The 19,727-nt window shown below is 42.0% G+C and overlaps 1 protein-coding gene across 1 annotated transcript in view; it reads right to left on the bottom strand.

Moving 5' to 3' along the window:
• Positions 1-868: 868 nt before the first annotated feature.
• Positions 869-19,727, bottom strand: part of LOC126299550 (ATP-binding cassette sub-family G member 5) — a 115,458-nt gene continuing 96,599 nt past the window's right edge. Inside the window, exons 9-11 of the mRNA XM_049991544.1 lie at positions 10,917-11,055; positions 9,404-9,586; positions 869-2,525 (exon numbers count right to left, since the gene is read on the bottom strand). Coding sequence (XP_049847501.1) covers positions 2,132-2,525; positions 9,404-9,586; positions 10,917-11,055 — 716 coding nt within the window. The 3' untranslated portion in view covers positions 869-2,131. The remainder of the gene's footprint in view (positions 2,526-9,403; positions 9,587-10,916; positions 11,056-19,727) is intronic.

The raw sequence follows: 19,727 nt of genomic DNA on the forward strand, positions 1-19,727 counted from the left end.
ATTGCTCTTGATGGTAGTTTGAGGGCTTTGCAGTATTGTGACAGGATCGTCCAACCTATTGTTCAACTCCACATTCAATGTTTTGGTGAAGGGTTCATCTTTTATGATGATAATGAATGAGCACACCATACCCACTTAATGAACACATTGATGCAGGAGACAAGAACCAACCAATTGTAATTGTCTGCTAAATCTGCAGACACGAACACAATTGAGCCCATGTTAATGGAGAAACATTCATTACCCAGCAGCACATTTTGATTTCACATATTTCAACAGAATTCCATTATTGTGATGACCAATTTATTTCACAAAGGTGTTTTTTTTTAATTTTTTGTTTCATATGGCTTTCTTCCAATCTCTGTTTTCTTTGAATCTGAGCCCCACTCATTTGCAGAGATTCAGGTGGCAGAAAACTTTTTGGGCAGTTTTATTACTCAAGATTATATATCTGAAGTTGTTTCTGTGGTTTTTAGTGTTCTGGTTATCAATGAAAGCATGTATCTAGATGTGTTTTTGAATACATACAACATACAAATAATCACTGGAACGTATGTATCAGACTGTTTCCCTCTTACATTATGTTGTCCACTATCCAACAGTTTGTACATATTTATTGTGACACCAGCTGCTTTACTTAAGAGTGACTTATTGATGTATACAACTAATAGACATAGCATAATGCAGTTGGTGCAGGCTCAAGAATATGATTAACATGACTACATATACACCATTTTATCCGGTAAGTATTAGTCTGTATGTGCATATTTCAAGATAAATGCTGTAAAACTATGTGCTTAAAGTTAATTATATTTTGAAAACTTCTGTTGATAGTAGTTGAGAGAGGTAAGGCATTAGTTACAAGACATGGAGATATTATGCTAGATTTATTCATGAAAGAGAATACCTTTCAATACATACAGTTCTCAGAAAAATACAAATACAATTTGAAAATTTTATAAATATTTTACACAACAACACAACAATCTCTCTCTTCCAATTTATAAAGAGTACTGTTCTGATCTGGTTGAGTTTATCCAATTGATTAAGTGTAATACATATTTACTACATCCATCCATCCATCCATCCATCCATCCATCCATCCATCCATCCATCCATCCATCCATCCATCCATCCATCCCTACCCATTATGTAAGTGAAAAAGTCCAGGTGTCTGAAATGAAAAATATAGGAATGTAACATTTTTCAACTGATTCTCATATGTCTTTTCCCACCAGTTGTCCAGATTATTTTAAATGAGAAAACCTGTTGGGAATGAAGCAAAATGTTTTCTAAATGGTGGATGCTGTAGGAAAGTAGAACTACACGACACTATCATTTCGAAGTTCTTGTAAGTACTGCATCTGTGGTATCACTCAGAGATTGTGGTGTCATGCCCAAGTCAACAATGCATATCGATACCACAGATGCTAGTGAGGTTCCACTGCAAGAAGCAATGATTAATCAAAGGTACTCCTGATGCCAACACCTCTCCTCTCAGCACAGCAGCAGAATGTTTAGCCGAGCTTGGAAGAGCTTTCCCCCAGTTCGAGACCTCAGCTACAGCAGTCAACATCAGTCTGGTAAGACAGTGACAGTTAAAAGTTTCTGATGAAATGTACTTTCATAAATAATGCATTTTGTACTGCAAAAGGATAGTTTGTTAACCTGTGCATCAAGTGATGGTTTCATAGTCAATGGCAGTCGTAAATTATCAAGCAGTGCTGGGGCAAAGAACTGTGTCAAAGTTAAGTAAATCTTTTATTCATTTATGTAATGAAGTGAACTAATATTTCATGTGTTCTAGTTTGATGAGCCTTCTCCCACAGCAATCAAAGAACCCACAGTTATGGCCAGATGACCGTAGTTTCGTCTGGTCACAACAGTTTGGATCCTGTTTATCTGAGTAGCTAGTGTCACTTATCAGTGTCAGTACAGATCAATGCAATTTGGAGATATTCTGCTGTTAGCAGTACCTGGCATAGGTATCTGAGTAACCAACATCACATTAATTTGTGAAATGTGTGCAGTTCCTTGCCACTGACAAGACTATGACTTCATACATTTCTGGGATGCTACAACATTTAAAACTTGCCTTTATCAGTATATCTTGAGGAGAACAGCAATTCATTTACTCACGAAACTTTGCTTTCACAAAAGCTGGCAGTGGAACAAGGTAGAGAAGTGCATTTATTATAATGAGGCCAATGGAAAACGCATATACTACACCAAAATTTAAATCACGATCCAAAATTTCTGCTAAAGTGTCAACTCCATCTTTTTTCCCGTAACGTTCTGAAAGGAATGCCATTCCATTTGCATATCTACACACAAAGGAGGAGGAAGATGCTTGTGAGGAGCTCTGTGAAAGAAAAAATGATGTACAGTTCACATTAGCATCATATGGCAAGTTGTTGAGCAGACCATCTTTTGTAAAGATCTGCTGGCTCAGAAATGCTCCTGCATACCGAGATTGAGTTGCATATGTCAAATATAACAGCCAGTCTGGAAGTCCATGAAATGATCTGAAACATAAAAAATATTAGTGATGCAACATTGTAACCCGAAAAAACCACACCCTTCAGCTTATTTTGTGCTATTTACTAACAAACATTAAATCTCTTAATTTTTTGTTCATTTGTCCAACTTTGATGTTCTAGCAAAGAGAGATTCCTTTCTAATGCAAATCTTACCAACTGTGGTATTCTTTCTGTTCATTTATTTGTATTTTAATGTTATGGTTGGTAAATCAGTTCAAATGTCAAGGATAGACAAGGCCATACCACAGCCCAGTAAAGCATAGTGGTAATCAAACCACCCTTTGGATTGAGAACAGCTTTATCTCAGGTCATACATGGCACAGCTTTTGTGATTTATTAGTAAATTTTTAGAGTGTGATTTATTAGTGAATTCTTAGATGCAGAAGTTTCCACCAACATGATCATATGTGATTGGTTTGGTTTGTGGAGTGCACAACTGCGCGGCAATCAGTGCCAGTACAAAGTCCCAATCTTTACACAGTCCAATCTAGCCACTTTCACAAATGATGAGAACAACACAAACACCCAGTCCCCAGGCATAAAAACCCCAAACCCCGCTGGGAATCAAACCCAGGACTCCGTGATCTGGAGGCAGCAATGCTAGCCACTAGACCACAAGCTGCAGACATCATATGGGACTCTGTTGGTGTGCTGCTGCTAGGTTATAAACATTTTATTTGTGGGCCCTGTGTAATAGTTAATACAAGAAACTCTTACCCTTACTACACAACACATCTTTCATGTCATATCAAGTGGAAATTAAATGGGTGAAGATGTGAAGTACATGGAAGTGAAAATATAGAGTGAGAATGAAATTATTTTATTATTGGTGAAGTACACACTGTATGATTATTATGAGTTGACCTATTTATTTGATGGATGGATAGCTGGGGCTGAAGGGACAAAACTATGAGGTCATCAGTCCCATAATCCTTTGTGCGTGAAGCCAGGAATAGTCCAAAAAGGGGAAGGCCACAAAAGACAAATCCCAATGGAGTCTATTCTAGCCAAGAATCATGAAAGCCAAGAGAGACATGTAAGGAGAAGTGATAGAGATGCCCAACCCAGAAAGCAACTGGAGGCCCCCAGGACATGTTATGCAACCAGAGGCGCAACTTTTACATCTGAACAGTGTTTCCGCATCCTCCATTACCACAAGAGAACTAGCTACACTGAGAAGATAAAATATAAGGAAAGAGAACAATGATGATGAATATGTCAATCAGCGACAGATGTGAAAGAACGAGAAGATTTAAAAAGTTGGAAAGGGCAGGAGCCAGGCCATACCACCCCACAAGGGCAGTTGGGGTTGGGTTGTTTTGGGGAAGGAGACCAGACAGCGAGGTCAACGGTCTCATCGGATTAAGGAAGGATGAGGAAGGAAGTTGGCCATGCCCTTTCAAAGGGACCATCCCAGCATTTGCCTGGAGCGATTTAGGGAAATCACGGAAAACCTAAATCAGGATGGCCGGATGCGGGATTGAACTGTCGTCCTCCCGAATGCGAGTCCAGTGTGCTAACCACTGCGCCACCTCGCTCGGTACAAGGGCTGTCACGGAACCTTCAGGTATGAGTAGCAATGGGGCACCACTTCAATCCCTCAAGTGGCCGACGAGGCCAATGTGCCCTACATCACAGAGAGGAGTAAAAAGCACTTTCATGGGTAAAATGTAAAACCAAATCAGCCGCTCTGGTGTCATCCGCTAGCATGTCATGGTGTCATCTGCTAGCACCAGAGGTAGTGTGTCAACAAGTTTATTTTCGCAATAAGGTGGCCAAATTAGAGCAGTCCAGTAGGATATAGGCCAATGTGAGACGGGCACTACACTGACAGTGGAGGGGTTCCTCATCTTGGAGGTCATAGCCATGGATCAGCCATGTGTTGCTAATGCACAGCCAACACAACAGTAGATTTCCTGCGAGAAGCATGAAGTGAAGACTGCCACATGGTCATGATCTCCTTTATGGTTTGCAGTCTATTCCGAGAAACCAGGGCACACCAATCTGCATTCCAAGCCTGCAACAACTGTTGGCATACAGTTGAGTGAAATTTGGTTCTGGTAAACTCACCTCCAAAATTTGCATCATCATACTGAACTTGGCCAACCAGTCAGTGCGTTCATTCCTTGGGATCCCAACACAATCAGGATGTCCAGTGTGGTGGCCATACAGGAGATCTTTGAGAGTCATAACCAATGGGTGTCAAGGGTAGCACTGGTAGACAGCCTGAAGGTTACCCAAGGAGTCACTGCCAATTAAGAACGACTTGCCAGTGCAAGAATGAAGGTGGCTGATGACTCGAGCAATACCTCCAATTCTGCAGTGAATACACTACATCCATTTGGCAGGGAGTGTAGTTCACTGCATATTATATGTATATAGGTAAAACCGGTTAGACTGTTGACCGTAGAGCCGTCAGTGTGTACCACATCTGAGCCTGGAAATGCATCAAGGTGGCAAAAAACCGTAAGGTTTATTGGTGCCTGATCTGTATGGAAGGGACACAAGCCTCTGCAAGTAGACTGTTCACAGGGCTGGTCCGAAAGGTACCTGTCACAACTTGAAACCCACAATAGGCGCCATATACCAGGCTCCCATAATCAAGATGCAACGTGATCAGAGCTTTCTACAGCCACAAAATTGTAGAGCAGTCTTCATCCCAGCTGGCGTTATTGTGACAGTGAAGAGTATCAAAATGTGAGCAGCATGTTTAGTTAAGCTGGCAATGATGGGGAAGCCACATCAACCAGATGTCAAAGATCAATCCCAATAAACGATACGACTCCACATTGAGCATTTGGTCCTTGAGGTAGGGTTCTGGTGGGGACCATTGATAGCCACTAGAAAAGGGTGCACACTCAATACAGACCACTGTGGGACCCCATTATCTTGTATATGGGGGGTACTGTGGGAAATACCAACTTGAACCGACAAAGTATGGTGAGACAAGAAGTTCCAAACAAAAACTGGGAGTTTGACCTGGAGGTACCACTCATGGAGGGTAGAAAGGATGTGGTGAGACCATGTGGTGTTGTAAGCCCTATATAAGTCAAAGAAGACAGGGATAAGATGTTGTTGATGGGCAAAAGCTGACTGAATAGCAGACTCCAGGCAGCAGAATGGTCTTGGTGAAAACTGCCCTGGGATGAAGCCAGCTGTTAACTCACTGTACCTTAAGCAACTTGCAGAGAACATTAGTGAGGCTAATTGGACAATAGCTGTTCATCTTAAGGGGTGTTTACCCGATTTTAGTACTGTGATGATCACTCTTTCTCGTCACTGAGATGGGAACTCATCCTTGCTCCAGATATGGTTGAAAATGGCAAGACTGTGACTCTGGAAATCCACCGAAAAGCATTTGGCTGAAGATGCAGTTGACCCTAGAACTGTCACGGCTAGGACTCTGAGGAATTCCCAGTCAATGAATGGAGCATTACAAGGTTACAGGTGATGTGTAGTAAATGACAAAGGAAGTCATTCTACCTGTTGTTTGAGGATATGAAATGCAGGCTGATAATTCTGGTGACACAGAGGCTAGAGCATAATGAAAAGCAAATTGATTGGCAACAGCATCTGCATCAGTGTAGACATCACCATTCACAGAGATACCTCATATACCCATAGGGTACTGGTGTCCATAGAGCTACTAAAAGACAATGAGGTGCTCCATTGATGGATGTCACTTATGGTGTTGAAGAGCCTGCCTGCGATCTCTAATGGCCACAGCAATTTTGGTGGTCCACTAAGGTGCTTTCTACCAACAGGGAAATCCCAAGGAAGAGGGACTCACAAAGTCAGCTGCCAACAGGATGGCTGCAGTCTTGCTTTCGACACCCACATCGATACCACCATGTGGTAGGCTGTGAAGGGTGATGACAGTCATAAAACCATCCAAATGAGCTTTGGAGAGAGCCCATATGGGTGGACACCCAGGCAAGTGATAACGAGGAAGGGTCAAAAAGATCGGAAAATGGTCACTGCTGTGCAGGTCATCATGTATTCTCCAATGGATGGACAGGAGAAGACCTGGGCTGCAAATGGAAAGGTCAATGGCCGAATAAGACCCATGTGCCACTCTGAAGTGTGTGGGAACACCACTATTGAAGAGGCAATCATCAAGCTCTGGGAGCAGTTTTTGACAGCTCTAACAGCGCAGACAACATGTTCTGGAGAAATTCATTGTTGGGAGGGAGATACATGTTACAGATGGTAAATTCCAGAGATGTCTTCACATGAAAAGCCACAGTCTCTGAAGTCTTACTGATTGGCAGGTGTTTGCTGTAGAGAAGGTCCAGAACGTATGTGCAAACACCATTGATGCTTTTCACAGTCAGTGTGATTCTTAAAATAGCCCTGATAGCTGCAAAGGGTAGGGGTCTGCATTGCTGGGAAACAAGTTTCCTGAAAGGCACTGCAAAAGACAGGGGAAGCACATATAACATGACGCAGCTCAGCCAAGTGGCAGAGGAAACTGCGACAGGTCCACTGGAGGATCATGCTATCAGTACCCTGTAAGGGGCATGAAGGGATTGAGGAGGCAGGTCATGCCTCAGTGCTGCCTGCTGCTACTGGTTGTGAAGATACACCATCAATACACATTTGTTCTAAATCAGCTGCAAGGAGGGATGGGGAGGGGAGGGGAGGGGTGGGGTACAGGGGTGGGGTGGGGTGTGAATGGGTCTGGGGCCATAGAGGCCACCAGAAATGCTGCCTCGGATACAGAGGCAGAACATGCAGGTTCTGGCAGCATGGTGGCCATCACAATCTCCCTCGATTTGAAGGACTACTACTTGTCCGGTGATGATTTACACTTCTGCAAGGGATTGTCTGCCCCAGATTTTGGGACAGAGGAGGAACACGAAGTCCTATGACTTGCAACCTGTGGCTCTGTCAGCCACTGGCTGGCACCCAGTTGCACATCAGCATAGTCCTGGGAACAAACGGTGATGGGACAATCACTAAAAAGGGTGACGTTGATGTAGCAGTAGCATACATCAACGTCATATATGTAGGATGTAGGTGATCATACTTCTTCCTTGTCTGCTGATATGTGAAGCAGTCAAGGGTCTTGTATTCTTGGATTTTCTTTTCATGTTTGAAAATGGTGCAGTCTGTTGAAGGGGGCAAATGGTGCCCCCACAGTTGACATATATAGAGGGAGAGGCACACAGAATGTTCATTTGCATCAGATGGCCACAGTCCCTACAGATGGGCCGGTGTTGCAACGTGAAGACATGTCCAAATCGCACGCATTCATAGCAACACATGGGAGGAGGAATATTCAGCCTGACATCACAGTGACACACCAACTTTACCTTCTCAGGCAATGTGTTAACTCCAAAGGCCAAGATAAAGGCTCCAGTTTCTATTCTGTTGTCTTTTGGTCCTCAGTGGATAGAACTGTTAAATTCACACCTCATTGCTCCAAAGTAACCAGCAACTCATCATCAGTTTGTAAAAGGATATCTTGGTGCAAAATAATACCCTGTACCTTATTCAGACTTTTATGGGGGATTAGAGAGAGACAGGAATATCAAGCAGCTTGTTGCAGATGAGCAGCACCTGTGACTGAGTAGGGGAGGCCATTTTAAGCAAAACAGAGCCACTTTTCATGTCTGAAAAGACTGCCACTTCCCCAAACATGTCCTTAAGATGTTCAACAAAGAACAAAGGCGTTGTAGTCAATAAAGAATCCCCATCTGTCCTAGAACAAACTGAATATTGGGGGGAGTATTTCTCACCTTGTCTCAGTGCACTATGTTCTTCCAATGGTGTAGCCAGTGAATTTAACATTTTGGGATCACACCTCTCCACAATGTAATATGTGCTAGCTTCAGAAGAGACTGCTGGGGTCATGAGGCCACCAGAGGAAGAAAGTTTAGTTCGCTTCAAAGGTGAATCTTCTACCATCGTATCACCCATTATGGCTTAGACAGACAGATTTAAGAGGGATTGTTGCATGTAACAAGGTCCACTACCGGTGATCAAGGGTACCATTGAACTATCATACCTCTGAGTAGCCTAAGGAATTAATTAGTAGGGACAGGCAACTCTAATGCAAATTGTCAAATGCATAATCAGATATTCTTGTCATTTATTCTGAAAAGTTCACATTAAAGTTCAGGAATAGATGTTAGCGACAGAATAATCCATTGAAAAGTGGTAGGGCTCTTATTATGTACACAGAGTTTCCCAGAAGCCTCTAATTACAAGGATGAATGAATTGTCAGTTTGTTAGTGGAAGGAAATATGAGGGGTAAAAACTGTAGCAGAAGACTGATGAAAGAATTTTCAGATGAACTGTAAAGAGATCTATGAGGATTAGCATCAAGACTGAATTCAAGTGGTGGAATTTCCAGCAGTCAGACAGTAGGAGGTCCCCTCTACCCCAGCTCCTATGCTCAACAAAATGCCTTGATTAAACCAGGGGAAGGTGGTCACTTAATTGTGTCACAATAGTATTATTATGATACAGAGGGTCAAAATTTAGCCACTGATGACTGGACTGGAGGAAAAAATTAACTTTGCTTCCTGTAGGGTAAACAGTGCTTCTGTAGCAAAAGTAGATAACGAATAAATGAGAATTAAAAATTCCAGTGTTCAGTGGGTAGAAAATTATGTAGGGAAGCAGTCTTTAGAAAGACTGTCAAGTTCCATTTGTGTTTACTGTGTGTGCTAAGATGACCTTATTCATGAGCTGTAAGATATGGTCCAGCAACAGCTGAGCTAAAATAACCAACACCCTTTTTATAGTGTGTGTGTTCCCACTGTTCACTGCAATTTATTGTATGTCATACAGTTGTTACACATGGGTGAGTACAATATGAGTGACAACTTTTTTGCTCCACTGTATTTGCACATACCTCAAAACGCCACTCCCAAGTATCAGATATACTGTTGATATATAAAGACTGCAGACAGCAGCTCTAAAAGAACTGCATACAGTCATCAGAATTGCTATAGTTTGCTGTTCAGCCAGTAAGAAACAAGCCCACAAAACACCACCAAACAGAAGCCACTCAGACAAAGCCTTTATGCCAATCAATCTGTAAGGAAACAGAGAATATTTCTCTCATTTAAATTGTTAAATGGTATACACTTCATAAATATAGGCAGGGAGCACAAGAGAACAACAGACGTATTTAATGTTAAGAGTTGTTATGATCAAATAAGAAAAACATCAATAGATGATTAAACAGAAAAGTATTGCATTATACTTTCATATAAATTTTTAATTAAGCTATTTTACACATTATTGAATTCAATCACATCTTACCAATATAAAATACAAATAACGTAATTTGCAAAAGCCTCTGCAAACAGATTTTCATGCTCAATTCTTGAGTACAGCTTGACATAAAGATAATGAAATTAATAAACTTGATTATATGAGCAGGTTCTTATAGAATGGCATACATTCAATTCATGGTACTGTAACAGGTGTGAGTAATAAAAGAGAGGATGTAGTTTAAAGGACAAAATGTGTTGTGTTATACTTGAGGATATTTTCAGCAGCCTGAAAATTGTTTCCATGTTCTGTGCAACTGAACCTAAAACATAATCACCTAAATAAAAATATGAGTGCACATATAAGTAGGTCACAACAACAATTCATGAGCTGTTACATGCAGGTGCCAAAAGCAGTAAGAAAATAACATGTTCATGGCGACTCTTTTTAATGAACTCTTGTGTGTTATTCTCGAAGAAACTGCCTGTAAATACTCATAAATAAAAATGCTGTGTGAAGTACATCGTTCATGACTGTGGTTTACTTTTATGCAAAAGTTCATACATTAATTTTACTATGTTCAACAGTGACCACTTATAAATGTCCCTCATGATTTCAATTCCTTTCTCTGCCTGTTGTTGTTTTGTCTTATTATTAACTATTAAACTGCTGTAATCTACAAATAGAAGAATCTGTGAAGTTACTGAAACATATTGTAAGGGCACTGGTTGTAATTTGCTCAACTGAAGAAAACTTGTCTCAAATTATTTTTTAGCCAGTAAGTGTTTCCCGACCATATAACTTAATGTGAAGTCTGTCAACTCTTAGGAAAATTTTTTACTGTTATGACAGAAATGCCTCATTACCTGTACCTTAATCTCACAGTAATCACAGCTTATTTAACAGAACTCTAAAAGGAACATTTGTGAAAGCATTGTCTGGTAACTCAATAGCAAAATATAGCAAAACATAAGAATCACTCATTACTAAAAGCTCACATTAATATTAGAACCTCAGCTAACACTTATGGTGTATTTTTCATTTTTTTCAACAAATTAAATTATTAAACGCTCCTTCGTATCCACCTTCTGCAAAGACAAAGTTACATAAAATATGAAAATTTTGTTAATATCGTATTATATACTTACTCAAATGAAATTCTTGACGCTGCTGCAACCGAAACTGCTGAAAATGGCAGTGAATACAGCAGATAGCACAAAAGAAAAAGTGGTCCACTATACAACCCCTCTTGGGCTTCTTGATAGTATCGAGTTCGATGAGGTGGAACTAAAAAAGAAAATATCTGCATTTAGTAAGACTGAAACATTCTGTTAAAATACAACCAGAGCAAGAAAAAAGTGGGATTTATAGGCCAGGCAACTGTTGCTCACTGATCACTTGCAATACATGACTGAAACAGCAACTGCGAAAGTATACTAAAATCTTATGTCAAAAAATGTAGGTCGAGGGGCAAAATATGTATAAAATTATAAATCTCATGCAACATTAGTCTCATTCTCACCAAAAAGAATGGCATTCAGTTAGTAAACCAAAAGTTCTCACAATATACAACAAATAATAGCCTGGCAGTAAAATGTAATTTCTTTTTTAACTCTAAGGAAGAATGCTGTACAAAAGTACAGCATAAGTTTCAATCTTGTATATGTCCCCACTGACTGCTCAACACCTACAAACAAGCAAATAGAACTATGCAATACTTTACTATGTAATCATCATTGGTATTTATGTTACATAAATGGAAATCATTTGTGCTTGCCTTTTTAAATCACTTACTATACTTTCATGTCATTTTCTCTACATCTACATCGATGTGATTACTCTGCTATTCACAATAAAGTGCCTGGCAGAGGGTTCAGTGAACGACCTTCAAGCTGTCTCTCTACCATTTCACTCTCAAACGGCACGCGGGAAAAATGAGCACTTAAATTTTTCTGTGCGAGCCCCAATTTATCTTATTTTATTGTGATGATCATTTCTCCCTATGTAGGTGGGTGCCAACAGAATGTTTTCGCAATCGGAGGAGAAAAGTGGTGACTGAAATTTCATGAAAAGATCCCGTCGCAATGAAAAACGCCTTTGTTTTAATGATTGCTGCTCCAATACACACATCATGTCTGTGACACTATCTCCCCTATTTCACGATAATACAAAACGAGCTGCACTTCTTTGCACTTTTTCGATGTCATCCGTCAGTCCTACCTGATGCAGATCCCACACCACACAGCAATACTCCAGAATAGGGCAAACAGGTGTGGTGTAAGCAGTCTCTTTAGACCAGTTGCACCTTCTAAGTGTTTTGCCAATGAATCACAGTCTTTGGTTTGCTCTACCCACAATATTATCTATGTGATCATTCCAATTTAGGTTATTTGTAATTGTAATCCCTAAGTATTTAGTTCAGATTTGTGTGGCTTATTGCATAATCAAAATTTAGCTGATTTCTTTTAGTACTCATGTGAATAACTTCACACTTTTCCTTATTCAGGGTCAATTGCCACTTTTCGCGCCATACAGATATCTTATCCAAACCATTTTGCAAGTCATTTTGATCATCTGATGACTTTACAAGATGGTAAATGACAGCATCATCTACAAACAATCTAAGACGGCTACTCAGATTGTCTCCTATGTCGTTAACATAGATCAGGAACAATAGAGGGCCTGTACACTACCTTGGGGAACACTGGATATTACTTCTGTTTTACTTGATGACTTTCCATCCATTACTACAAACTGTGACCTTTCTGACAGAAAATCACGAATCCAGTCACACAACTGAGGCGATAATCCGTAGGCATGCCATTTGGTTAGAAGACGCTTGTAAGGAATGGTGCTTAAAGCCTTCTGGAAATATAAAAATATGGATTCAATTTGACATCCCTTGTCGACAGCTCTTATTACTTCATGAGTATTAAGAGCTAGTTGTGTTTCACAAGAATGATATTTTCTGAAACTGTGCTGACTATGTATCTATAAATCATTTTCTTCGAGGTACTTCATAATGTTAGAATACAGTATATCTTCCAAAACCCTACTGCAAATCGACATTAGTGATATAGGCCTGTAATTCAGTGGATTACTCCTACTTCCCTTTTTGGGTATTGGTGTGACTTGAGCAATTTTCCAGTATTTAGGCACGAATCTTTCTGTGAGTGAGTGGCTGTATATAATTGTTAAATACGGAGCTATTTTATCAGCATACTTTGAAAGGAAGCACCTGACTGGTAGACAATCTGGACCAGAAGCCTTGCCTTTATTATGTGGTTTAAGCTGCTTCATTACACTGAGGATATCTACTTCTATGTTTCTCATCTTGGCAGTTGTTCTTGATTGGAATTCAGGAATATTTACTTTGTCATCTTTGGTGAAGGAGTTTCGGAAAACCACGTTTAATAACTCTGCTTTAGTGGCACTGTCATCAGTGACTTCACCGTTGTTATCGTGCAGTGAAGGTATTGATTGCATCTTGCCACTGGTGTGCTTTATTTATGACCAGAATCTCTTTGGGTTTTCTGCCAGATTTTGAGGCAGAATTTTGTTGAGGAAATTGTTAAAAGCATCTCGCATTGAAGTACATTCCATATTTCAAACTTCTGTAAAACTTTGTCAATCTTGGGGATTTTACATTCATTTAAATTTGGCATGCTTTTTTGTTGCTTCTGCAACAACGATCTGACCCATTTTGTGTACCATGGGGGATCAGTACCACCACTTATTAATTTATGTGGTATATATCTTTCAATCGCTGTTGATACTATTTGTTTGAAAACATTTCACAACTTTTCTACACTTACATGATCAGACCAGAAGGAGTGAAGACTCTCTCTTAAAAACGCATTAAGAACATTTTTATCAGGTTTTTTTTTAATAGATATACTTTATGTTTCTTTTTGAAGGTTGCAGGTGTCATAGTATTCAGCCTAGCACCAACTGCCTTGTGGTCGTTAATCCCTGTATTTGTCACAATTCTCGCTGTTTGTACAGGATTATTTGTTGCTAAAAGGTCAAGTATGCTTTCGCAACCATTTAAGCTTTGAGTGGTCTCATGAACTAACTGTTCAAAATAATTTTCTGAGAAAGCATTCAGTACAATTTCGGATGATGTTTTATGTCTGCCGTCAGCTTTAAACGAATAATTTTTCCAGTATATCGAGGGTAAATTGATGTCACCACCAACTATAATTCTATGAGCGGGGTACTTATTTGAAATGAGAGTCAAGTTTTCTTTGAACTGTTCAGCAACTATATCTTCTGAGTTGAAGGGTTGGTAAAAGGATCCAATTAATACTTTAGTCCAATTGTCAGGTACACCCTCCACCCATACTATTTCACACGAACTATCTACTTCAATTTCGCTACAAGGCAAACTACCTCTGGCAGCAATAAATACTCCACTACCAACTGTATTTAATCTATCCTTTCTGAACACTGTTAGATCGTTTGAAAAAATTTTGACTGAACTTATTTCTGGCTTTAGTCAGCTCTCTGTACTTACAACTATTTGAGCTTCAGTGTTTTACATTAGGGCTTGGAGCTCTGGTTCTTTCCCAACACAGCTATGACAATTCACAACTACAATACCAATTGTTTCTACAACTATCTTACTGTGTTTTACCTGCCCACTTTTAGATGGGTGTCCCTTCTGTGGTCCCCCGAGACCCTCTAACCTAAAAAACTGCTCAGTCCCTTCCACACAGCCCCCGCTACCCATGTAGCCACCTCCTGTGTGTAGTGGACTCCTAAGCTATTAAGAGGAATCCGGAAACCCACCACCTGATGGCGCAAGTCAAGGAATCTGCAGCCTACACGGTCACAGAACCACCTGACCCTCTGATTCAGACCCTCCACTCGGTTCTGCACCAAAGGACCACAGTCGATTCTATCGACGATGCTGCAGCTGGTGAGCTCCACCTTAATCTCAGAAGCAAGACTGGCAGTCTTTACCATTTCCACTAGCCGCCCGAAACCAGACAGAATCTGCTCCAATCGAAAGCGACACAAGTCATTGGTACTGACGTGAGCCACCACCTGCAGTTGGCTGCACCCTGTACTCTTCATGGCACCTGGAAGCACCCTTTTCACATGCAGAATGACTCCCCCCAGAATGCACACTAGCTTCCTTCCCCTCCTTGGCAGCCATGTTCCTAAGGGGCCCCATTATGCGCCTAACGTTGGAGCTCCCAACTACCAGCAAACCCACCCTCAGTGAATTCCCAGACCTTGCAGGCTGAGAAGCTTCCTCTGGAACTTGGTGGATGACTGCATCCAGCTCAGAAACATCGTCAACCACGGATAATGCCCGAAACCTGTTCGTCAAACGAACTGCCCTACGATCGGCCCCTCAAAGTTTTTCGCTGCCTGCCAGACTTTGGAATGATCTTCCACTCGACCATGGGTGAGGGGTCAACCTCAGTGCAGGCAGAACCCATGGCATCCACAGCAGTGGACCGATCGGAGGACATGTGGGATGTGCTCTACGTCCCTTGCATCCCCACATTCGATCCCCCACAGTGACACCCCTTGGCAGCAGCCTCAAGCTGTGTGACAGAAGCCAAAGCAGCCTGGAGCTGTGAGCGAAGGGTCGCCAACTCAGCTCGCATCTGTACATGACAATCACAGTTCCTATCCATTACTGCAGTTGCTCCTGTTGGAAGCTCGTAAAAATATGTAACAAGCGAACGGTGTACTCGCCTTATTAGTAGCAGGAACTAGCGGTGCTCTCTCACTGACAGTCTAACCGTTTTTCTGTTCAACCGATATTTGACTATGGTGCCATCTTATGGCAATTTATTAGTATCACAGTCAGCTGTCACAAGGCTGCCTGCAACTTGTGACTGTAATGTACAGTACGGTTGTTAGTGGGTGCGATATGTTGTATCTGTACGTCAAGTTTTATTTTAGTATGTATTAATTGTATTATGATATTCCATATTAACCAGATTGGGTATTTTCTTGCATTGTATTCCTACTTCTATGTTTCTTCTTTCTTTATTTAGATTTGAAGATGACTATGACCAAGACATTTAATAGGCAATAATACACACATTGTGATCCACACAAATTCTGTGTGTAAGTGCTAAGAATGATTGCCAATCTCTATAAGCCTCTCCTATCGAATGTAGTGGATAAGCTGTGTTTTTTAAAGTTTAAAGCTGGTCCATTTGTGCAAAACCTTCCAATAATTTTACAAAAACATTATTTACCATTTTCCCTGTTGGTGCTCTTTTCTCAGTTTCACGATAATGCTTGTATCATCAGATCCTTCATAAAGAACAACAACAGAGTTGGCCCATGATCGAACCATATGGAAGAAGCCTTACTATTTCTCCTCATGCAGATGATGATGTGTCCCTATTTGTATTATTCAAAAATCCTAGGGCAACTTTGTGCATTATGTTTCCTTAAAAGAAGCTAAATTAGATCATGTGTTGAACCATGTAACCCATAACAAACTGATTATCTTATATACCTTTGTATTAAAGGAGACCACTCCTCGAAAAGCAGAAGCACTAAATCATCAATAGGCTCACACAAAAAGGCAACTTGATAGCTTTCAGAGTAATCCTTTTTAAAGCTAGAATGTTCTCTCTCTCTCTCTCTCTCTCTCTCTCTCTCTCTCTCTCTCTCGCTCTCTCGCTCTCCCCCACCCCCCACCCCCCCCCCCCCACCCACCCCATATGCAATACTCATGCCTATGCCCCCACATGGTGCCAGCTGGACTAATAATGCCAGTGTTACATTTCAGCCAGTGGACTAGGATGCAGTGGCAGTAATGTCGGGTAGGGTGGGTAGAGGAAGAGGGGGTCAGGAGGGAGAATGACAGACTGGGGGCGGGTGTGGTAGTGGGGAGGGTGGCTAGCAGCTGAGAGGAAAGCAGCCAGTTTGCCAGCTAGAAATATGGGTGGGAGGTGTCGCAGGTATATGGGTTAGACATGTGATCGTTTTGTTTTATGGTGCAACAACAATGAGAGCCATATGCACCCACATCAGAACTGTAGAACACACAGACAAAAAAGGGAGTTAAAAGCAACTACATGTTAGGCACAACTGATGGTAGGAAAGACAGCTAAAACAGGTACTTTGAGAAAGGTACATAAAATACACTATAGAGAAACAGAGGTTCTGAACTATAGATTAAATGTCCTTCACCATATCGCTACAACAGATAAAAAGTAAAATGCCTGTGCATCGTTCGCTAAAATGGCCAATAAGTCATTTGGTAAAAACAAATTGGAACATAAGTGGTTAAAAAAAGGGCATTCTGTCACAAAATGGTGAACCACCAAAGATTGAGGGCAATGAGCACAAAGTGGTGGGGGAGCCCCACTTAAAAAATGGCAATGGCTAAAAAGACAGTGCCCAATACACAACTGAGCTAAAATGATCTCCTCAGGGTGAGAGGGCCAGAGGACATCTTCCAAGCAACTGGGAGAGCTTTAATTTCACAGAGCTTGTTCCCATGAAGGGAGGAGCAATGGTGATGTCACAGTGACATCACTTGCTGACAGATGACAACACAGAGATCATCAGAGGGAATGGAACAACTAGCGGGCCCAGGTAACAGGACTGCAGCCTTGGCAGCAGCCTTGTTTCCCGTCAGACTGACATTAGCTGGAACCCGTAGAAACATCACAGAGGTGCCATCAAGAGTGAGCAAGTGATAGCTTTCCTGGACTTGTTGTACTAAGGGATGGACGGTATACAGCACACAGAGGCTCTGAAGGGCACTGTGAGAGTCAGAGCAGATGATCCAATTGAAACGTCTGTGTCTCTGGATGTACTATGCGGCCTGATCCAGGGGAAGCACTCTGCTGTAAACACTGAGCAGTGTTCCAAAAGCCATTACTGAAAAATGTCGGGATCAATGACAAAGGTACACCTGACACCACAGTAAGTCTGAGAGCCATCACTGTACATAAAGGTACTATCGCGAAGTTCCGTGTGAAGGTTGTGAAACTTAGGGCTAAACAGCAAGGCTGGAGTAGTGGCTTTAGGGAGCAAATGAAGGCCAATATGAACACAGGCCACCTCGTGAAGCTAAGGTGGTGAACAGTTCACATCCATTGGGAAAGTGGCAGGTAGCATGAAGTTAACCTGAAGGAGAAAGAGCTGAAAGTGAACTCCAGGAGGTAACAGAAGAGGAATGTGCCCCATATTGGTGATCAAAGGAGTCATCGAAGAAGTAGGCCATGCACGGCAGACAAATGGCATGCATATCTGCTGAGTAAGTAATGGCGGTATGACAGTGGTAGTTCAGCAGCTTCTGCAAACAGCCTCTCAACCAGGCTAGTTTAGAAGGAGCCAGTGGCCAAATGGATGCCATGATGGTGGAGTGTATTGAGATGATGTAAGATGGAGAGATGTGCAGAAGCATAAACAAAACATCCATAACTGAGTTTCAAAATCACAAAGGACTGGTACAAAAGGAGTAGGGTGTTCTGATCCACTCCCCAGAAAGTACCGCTGAGGACACATACGACATTGAGGAACCATGTACAGCGGGCAGCCAGTTAATAAATGTGGGAGGACCAAGACAGTTTCCTATTGAACATGAGCCCTAGTAATTTTGTAATTTCAATGAACAGAGGAGCAACAGGCCCAATGCGTAAAGACAGTGGTAGAAACCACTTGCGCCACCAGAAATTCATACAAACGGTTGTGTCAATGGAAAAGCGAAAGCCATTGCCAATGCTCTATTAGTAAAGACAAGTGAGAAGCCACTGAAGATACCACTCAATGAGACAAATCTGTGGAGACCTGCAATATATGGCAAAATTGTCAATGAAAATGGAGTCTGAGTTGCCTGGAGGAAGATAAGCTATAATAGGGTTAGTGGCAACAGCAAAGAGGACAACACTCAGGACGGAACCATGAGGCACACTGTTTTCCTGGATAAAGGTGTCTGACAAGGCAGAACCCTCACAGACCTTGAATACTCGGTCTTTTAAAATTTCTCAGGGAAATGTGGCATGCTGTCTCAGAAGCCCCATGTGTAGAGTGTACAAAAGATACCAGTCCTCCAGTAGTGTCATAGGCTTTCTCCAGATCGAAAAACATGGCCACAGTCTGCTATTTCTGCAGAAAACCATTCATGCCATGGGTTGACAAGGTGACAAGATGGTCAACTGCAGTATGGCACACACTAAATCCACACTGTGCAGTGGTCAGTAAATTGCAAGACTCTAGCCACCATACCGGCCGGAAATGACTCATACGTTCCATCACCTTGCAAACATAGCTGGTGAGAGAAATGGGGCGGTAGCTAGAAGGAAGGTGTTTTTCCTTACCAGACTTAGGTATGGGTATGGCAGTGGTTCCACACCATAGTCTGGGAAGTGAACCCTCTGCCCATATGAGACTGTACGTATGAAGTACACTCCTGGAAATGGAAAAAAGAACACATTGACACCGGTGTGTCAGACCCACCATACTTGCTCCGGACACTGCGAGAGGGCTGAATAAGCAATGATCACACGCACGGCACAGTGAACACACCAGAAACCGCGGTGTTGGCCGCCGAATGGCGCTAGCGCAGCATTTGTGCACCGCCGCCGGCAGTGTCAATCAGTTTGCCGTGGCATACAGAGCTCCATCGCAGTCTTTAACACTGGTAGCATGCCGCGACAGTGTGGATGTGAACTGTATGTGCAGTTGACGGACTTTGAGCGAGGGCGTATAGTGGGCATGCGGGAGGCCAGGTGGACGTACCGCCGAATTGCTCAACACGTGGGGCGTGAGGTCTCCACAGTACATCGATGTTGTCGCCAGTGGTCAGCGGAAGGTGCACGTGCCCGTCGACCTGGGACCGGACCGCAGCGGCGCACGGATGCATGCCAAGACCGTAGGATCCTACGCAATGCCGTAGGGGACCGCACCGCCACTTCCCAGCAAATTAGGGACACTGTTGCTCCTGGGGTATCGGTGAGGACCATTCGCAA

This window comes from Schistocerca gregaria, chromosome X, assembly GCF_023897955.1.
Source record: "Schistocerca gregaria isolate iqSchGreg1 chromosome X, iqSchGreg1.2, whole genome shotgun sequence".
In the NCBI taxonomy this organism is placed as follows: domain Eukaryota; kingdom Metazoa; phylum Arthropoda; class Insecta; order Orthoptera; family Acrididae; genus Schistocerca; species Schistocerca gregaria.